General features: G+C 39.2%; 1 protein-coding gene across 1 annotated transcript in view; it reads left to right on the forward strand.

The window, feature by feature from the left end:
- LOC111142161 (protein tyrosine phosphatase, receptor type B) overlaps positions 1–6,842 on the forward strand; it is a 112,177-nt gene extending 105,335 nt beyond the window's left edge. Inside the window, exons 33-34 of the mRNA XM_022495154.1 lie at positions 2,983–3,103; positions 5,355–6,842. Coding sequence (XP_022350862.1) covers positions 2,983–3,103; positions 5,355–5,377 — 144 coding nt within the window. The 3' untranslated portion in view covers positions 5,378–6,842. The remainder of the gene's footprint in view (positions 1–2,982; positions 3,104–5,354) is intronic.
- The last annotated feature ends 624 nt before the right edge of the window (positions 6,843–7,466 follow it).

Consider the following 7,466-nt stretch of genomic DNA (forward strand, 5'->3'; position numbering starts at 1 on the left):
GTCAAAATCAATTTTGATTCTTTTGATCATAATGAAATAAATATTATGGGAAGAGATGTTTGGTCTCTTCTTTTTTTTTTTTTCCCCACTATCAAATGAAATCCCAGATAATATTCAGATATCATCTGTCCTGTTTTAACTCCTTGCCCACGGTGGGCTTCTTCTGGTCTTGGAAGCCCTGGCCCCAGCGCAGATCTGATTTGTTTGGTGCTGGGAGTGAGGGCATAAGGGTATGATCTACCCCTGAACCAAGGGAAGCAAAGAAGGAAAGAGATTCAGACCAACCTGTGTATTACATTTCTGAGTCTATAGGGATAGTCAACTTTAATTTTATTCCACCTTATTTGGGACACAAAGGGTCTTCACAAATTTTAATATATCCAAGAACAAGGATTTCTAAACAAAGAGGCATCAGACATGGGCTTTTGAAATGTGTCCCTCCTTCCTTTAGCCTGCCTTAGGGGAAATTTGCAGTCTGACTCCCAGGGAGACACTCAGATGAAGCAGTAAGATGTTAAAGAACAAGAGTTGACAGTCACAGTCTGTTCATCTCTTCTGCTTTCTGCAGGAGGAAACAGTGGGATGTGGTAGAAATAAGCTTCTTGGTGCCCGTTTGGGAGATTGTCCTTGGGGTTTCCCATGGCCCGTGCATCTTATATTTTAGCTATACTGGACTGCTCACAGTTTCCAGAATAGATGTGCACGTGCATGTTAGTTACATCACTTGGAGTGTCCCACTTCTGGACTCAAATTTTTACCTTTCTCCCTAGTTTGATACTTCTCTCCCCCAAAAATGAAGCTGATGATTTCTTTTTATGTGTGAAGCTTTATACACAATTCTGTCTTACAGTTATCACCTTGTAGATACTTGTTCACATATCTGCTCCTCTGCTAAACTGGGAACTCAGGGACCATGAAAAGCTAGAAGTATAATTTTATAAATACTAGTACTACAAGAGTTGGTGAAATTGAATGGAATTGAGGCTTCACAAGTCAGACAGATAGAGCAAAAAATTATCTTTAATAACCGAAGGTTCATATATAAGACTCTATTTTTCATTAAGAATAAAGTGGGAAGTACATTAACAGTCTGAAAGTTTTAATAGTAATTATTTTCAAAAGGACAGTCTATTGGGAGAAGAAGGATTTATATTTAAGGCTGCTGGAATTAATGAATATTAACTGGCTTCAAAGCCCATAGTGCATCATTGTTGATGAATTTATTAATGAGGCATAGTGTAGATGTAATAGAATTCATTCCCAGTTGAACTTTAAGGTCCCAGAGTAATTTAATGTCCCAGTACAATTGCAGATGTGAATCATGCTTGGGATGGAAGGAACCAGGAAATGTCTGTCTATAATTTGGTAGATTGTTTTCAAGATGGCAAAAAGAAACTGTCTATACTAACAACCATTTTCAGGACAGTATCCTCCTCAAATTTTCAAGATCAAGGTGGCATAAAACACACATTACACTCAGAAATGCATAGAATAGTTAATATTGAAGCAGGCCTCACTTATGATTGATTTATTTCTTAGAAATATCCTAATCTAATGAGTATACCGGGCCTACATTATGAAGTCCGTTTGGTAGATGACCAGACTACCTTCCCATCAGGGGCAATTCCTAGTGTCAACCCATGAAAATAAACACCGGACTACTTCTAAAGTTCATTGGTGAGGGAAGATCTTATAGTCTCACTTTCTATCTCAAACCTTTAAGATACTTTAAGGTAACACATTGATCACCTTGAACACGGGTCCAGGGATGATTTTCGATACCCATCTAACTGATAGCAACACAGAGTCTCATACCCTTTTGTGGTCAAAGGATGTTAGCTCTAGAAAAGACCTCAGATTTTTTTTCTAGATCTTTCTCGATAAGCCTTGGGATTCAGTTTAGACCAGCTGGAGGCAGATGAAGAGCCCAGTGTCTCTTGCATGTTGTTGTGTTTTCTTCCAGCCTCTTCTTTCCCTGGGCTCTGAGCAGTTGCTATGTCACTAAGGGAGGCCAAGCGGTGAGGTCACGTGGACGTTCTTTCCCTTACTAGACAGCTCTGTTGGTAGCAAGGAAGGAAGCTTTTGTCTAAACCTCTATTGTCAAGTGAAGGTTTTTGTGTGTCTTAATGGTCACCAAAACATTGACTCTTCTATCATTGTTTCTGTCTCAAAAGTAGTTAGTTCCCACATAGTTGACAGAGGTGAGTCTGTTCTCACTGCATAACCTTCTGTAGTCCTTTATCCTCAGCCAACCTCTTCGAGATTCTTCCTTGTGCCAGTCTCAGATGCTGAGGGAACCAAGAGAGAGAGACGCTGACCTTGCCCTCAAAAACCTGACAGTCCAGCTGGGTCTATTGTATACACCTTCTTTTTCTCACCATCCCCCCAAAGGAAAGGGAACAAAGCAGCAGAGTATGCAGCAAAATGATTTTCTCATTCAATATGCAATGAAATTAGGATTCATCTAAGAAATCTGGTATAGTGAAAAGAACATGAATATGCACCCTAGCATCAAATGCTAGGGTCCCATTTCTTGGCTATGTAAGAAGTTACTTAACTTCTCTGAGTCTTCGTTTCTATGGATGGTTATATCTACTTTATGAGATTGTCAAAATAATCAAATGAGATAATTTATGTCAAAGGCATAGTACAGAGTTTGGCATTCAGTCATCTATTTAATAAATATTTGTGGAGGAATGACTATGTGCCACATATAACTCTAGGCACTCATGAAATACACTCTATAAATATGCATGCACATAAAAAAGAATAAATAAACACCACCTCTCTCCTCATTACCATTATTCTCCTCTTGGTGCTAACAGAAATCACTCTTCTATGTACTAGAAACTGTTCATGAAATGATCAAGAGATTTGCTAACTATATAGAATCCCACCACTCTTGATGCTTTGTGAGAGTCTCCCATCTTTCTTGTGCTGAAGAATTTGCCTTCCTCTGACATGTTTTCTACTTTTTCATAGTGTCAGTACGTATACCTACATCAGTGCGTAAGAGATGTCCTCAGAGCAAGGAAGCTACGGAGTGAACAAGAAAACCCCCTGTTTCCGATCTACGAAAATGTGAATCCAGAGTATCACAGAGGTAGGAGCTTAGTCCACTGACTTACAAGTTCATGTATCAAGATATGATGCATCTAGAAACCACTGATATCCTAAAGTTCTTCCAAAATGCGCCAGCCCTTCCTTCTTCCACCCAAAGGCCCTTAGAGAGTGGCGATGTGGAGGAGAGGCAGAATGGGAAGGGAGCCCCACCACCAAGTACTGACTGCACGTGGAGGTTCTTCCTATCTGGCTGGGGGTGCCCCCTCTTCAGGATTCTGCTTCACATGTCTTTTCTAAGCAGCAAGGCTGTTTGCTGGGGAAGATGCTTTGAATTCACAACTGGGGATTCAGATTGTAAAATCCCTTTGAGAATTTGGCCATATGCATTGAATTCCTCATTATGTTCTTGTCTTGTCACCCAAGTGCTGAAAAAGCTTTATTCATGACAATTTTTATAGCTAAAAGTTGAAGTGAAAAAAACCCAAATGTTAACAGTGGAGGGCTAAATGTTTAACAGTGGAGGGCTAAAGTATACCATGGTGCATTCATTTAATACAATGCAGTCGTTAAAAATATTTTTGATGATATTATAACAAGGATATTCTTAGAAATATGTTGAGTTAAAAAAAAAAAAAAGCAGGGGCACATGGGTGGCTCAGTCAGTTAAGTGACCAACTCTTGGTTTTGGTTCAAGTTGTGATCCCCGGGGCGGGGAGATCTAGCCCTGCCTCGGGCTCTATGCTCAGTGCAGAGTCTGCTTGAGGTTCTCTCTCCCTCTCCCCCTCCTGCCTGTATTCTTTCTCTCTCTCTAAAATAAATAAATAAATCTTAAAAAAAAATGCTTGCTCACTCTCTCTCTCTCTCTCTGCCCCTCCCCCATCTCTCTCTCTAACAACAACAACAACAACAACAACAACAACAACAAAGAATGTAAAACAAACAGAAAGAACACATGGGGGTGGAGGGAAGGACCAGAGAGAAATAAACCACAATAGTAAAATAAAGTTCTCAGAGCAATGAAATAATACATGATTTTTCTTCTGTGTTATGTACTACATTTTCTAGAACAAGCATGTACCATTTTTTAAACAAAAAATTCAGTGAAATGAATGTATAAACTTTCAAAGGCACTACTTTGATCAGACAATAATTACTTGACAAGTGAAGGTTTTCATGCCTTTTCCCACTCCAAACCATCATTTAGACGTAATTTATCACAAAGGCTAACTGCAAATTTGAAGTTCCCTTGTGTTAGTTATCTATTACCACCCAACAAATTACCCTACAACTTAGCAGTTTAGCTCAGCATTTATTATCTCACAGTTTCTGTAGATCAGGTATTTGGCAGGAGCTTAGCTGGATGGTGTCGGCCAGGGTCACTCATGATGCTGTAGTCAAGATGCTGGCCAGGGCTGCAGTCATCTGAAGGCTTGACTGAGGCTGGGAGGTCCACTTCAAGAAGGCACACCCACACGACTCTTGGTTTAGGTCTCAGTTCCTTGCCACATGGACCCATGTCCATCTAAAAATCAAATAATTCTTGAAACATTATTTCAGTTATTTTATCTCCCTTTCTTTTTTTTTCTAATCTCCTTTTCTAACTGATCCTCGATTTTCTTTAGTTTCTCTGCACCCTCTGTACCTGCCCACCGAGTCAGTATGTTACATAGTTAATAATCTGTGAAGCACATATACATGAGAGAGCTTCCATTTAAAGGAGTCTTTGTCAAGCAATAATTCTCTTGTATTATAAATAATTACCCCCTAATGTATCTGTATAGTAAATTAAGGTTTTTTGCGTGTCACTTTCTTTAAGAAGCTCCAGGATGGAGGAAGCTCTGGGGGATCTGGGAGGTGTCTTTGTCTTGTTATGACTTGTGTGAGAGTTTTTTTTTTTTTTTTTTTTTTTTAGAGTCATCTTGTGTGCTCCCAAAAGAGCCAGCTATGCTATGGTTAGCTTCAGGTATCTAAAAGTTAGGATTCAGGTCCTAGCTCTGGAACTAACTAGCATTACCAAGCTGTATAACTTTAAGTGAGTTATTCTGCCTCTCTGGGCCCATGGGCTCATCTCTATAATCAGAGAAGATGAACTAGAATTACTAGTTCCTTCCAATTATAGGAATCTGTGGTTCTGAATGGAACAACATGGACCCCGCAGCAGTGGTCTCACCCTCAACCATATTGAACATTAGTTATTTCTGCTAGTCTTATCCATTTGTAATCTTCATAAATGGAACAAACAGCTGTGACACACTGAGCTCCATCTCTAACCACAGTGTCCTTCCTTTCAGACCCAGGCTATTCAAGGCATTGAGAATGAGTCTGAAGATCTCTCTCGGATAAAAACTATTCACTGTGTGATTTAAAAAGCAAAACAAAACAAAACAAAACAAAACAAAAAACATGCTTCATGCCCTACAGAGGTGCCAGCTATTTCTGTTGATACTATGTATAATTTATTAATCTGAAGAATTTTAAAGAATTTATGTAATTTAAAGGTAACAGATATTATTGTACATAGTTGTATTTTGTAGTTTATTCTGTAAATATGTATTTTTTCATAATGTTTAATATTAAGCTTTATATAATACTATTTTTCCACACTAAAGTGTTCATGGATTGTTCTACGTAAACTAATTCAACCTGTGTAACAGGACTACTGGTAAAATATATATAGAAGGGGTTACAGAGGCGATCCCATGGGCTGTGGTTTTGAGCTGTTTTGATATTCACCGGTCAGGATAAAGGCAGGGCTGGAGAAAGCATGTCATACAGCTGGCCTTCCTGCATTGCTCTTCTAGGAACCTAGGGATCCAAACATGATCCAAATGCTATTTGGACAAATCTAATTGTCAAGAAAGGATTGGGGGAAGGGGGTTAGGTGGCCCCAAAGCTGAAGTAGGTGGTTATTCCTAAACTACTTCATTTCTTCCCTTTGTCCTGCCAGAGGTTCAAGCCCAACTGGTCAGTTTAGGGACCATGTAACTTGCAGAGAAGTCCAGGCTTCAGGGTTGAGGAGTCTGATAGGGAACAATCCAGACAGAAGTGATGAATTGCTTATATCAAGAAGAATGCCCCCTGTACCCCTGACTGGAAACAAGATCAACGTGCGAAGTGCCATCCACAGGGACTGGAGATTATGTCACTGCTTTCGTAGTGTGGGAACGTGCATACCCACACCATAAGGAGTGTGTTGGTTGACGTACACACCCTCACCTTTGCCTCCTTTCTAGTGGGTTGCATTCCAGGAAAAGTTAAAATGATGTCACTCGTACTTGGTTTTTCCCAGTAAAAGAAGATTGTTGTGGCAGATTATATTTCTGATCAAAGGAGTTGGTATTAACTTCTTTTTAGAAGTGTCCACAAATATCAGATATAGCTCATTAAGCAAGCAAACAACAACAACCACCACCAAAAAAATCTTCATTCATGCTTAATATAGAATTCCCCAAAAGACTTTCTTAGTAAATCACAGAGTTCAAAATATCAGCCTTCCCCTGAAGGTGCCTTTACCATAAAAGCCACCAAGTTTGTCTTCAGTATTTGTGCCTATTTTGACTATAACAAATTGCAGTGGGTTAGAAAGTGGGCTTTGCCCTCCTCAAGCTCCAGTTCTGAGGACAATTTGAAATATGTCTGTAAGAAATCTTCGTGGCTACTTGAGAAATGAGGCAGGGTGTTCACCTTTTTCTCACTTACCATTCTCTCCACAAATAACCCTAAGAATTAGAGATGAAAGTCATTGACCTTACAGTTTCAACTGCAGAGAGAACACATTTCTTTTCAAAGTATGTATTTTTGCTACATACCATAAAGTCTCATAAGTAATATAATGGATGTAAATTAAAATCATTAAATATATCTAAAATAGTTGTCTGAATGGTTATGTAAATTTCCACACACACCAGAAAAATTTCCAGGGCTACTTGAAGTTTATAAAAACACGGGAAAACTTTCTAAGAATAAATGTGAAGGGTAATAAAAGAATTCCAAGTTTTCGCAGTCTCATTGTGCTCAATGCCCTTGTGAAATGGCAGTGGTAGGCTCTGCTTCTGTTTCAGGGAGCCAGGTGGATCTTCTAGAAATGAAACGGAACAATTCATACGTAAGGGTGACAGATGTACCACCAGGAAGAAAACGGAGGTCAGAGATTAATGAGATGTGGCAACCATTAGGAATAACTTCCCCTACGTTGAAAAGGAAAAGCAAGAAAAAAACAACAGATTTTTATTTTATTTTTATTTTTTTAGTTTTATTATGTTAGTCGCCATATAGTACATCATTAGTTTTTGATGTAGTGTTCCATGATTCATTGTTTGCGTATAACACCCAGTGCTCCATGCAATCCGTGCCCTCCTTAATACCCATCACCGGGCTCCCACATCCTCCTACCCCTCTCCCCT

Source organism: Enhydra lutris, unplaced genomic scaffold (assembly GCF_002288905.1).
Source record: "Enhydra lutris kenyoni isolate GAN:26980312 unplaced genomic scaffold, ASM228890v2 scaffoldscaffold7, whole genome shotgun sequence".
In the NCBI taxonomy this organism is placed as follows: domain Eukaryota; kingdom Metazoa; phylum Chordata; class Mammalia; order Carnivora; family Mustelidae; genus Enhydra; species Enhydra lutris.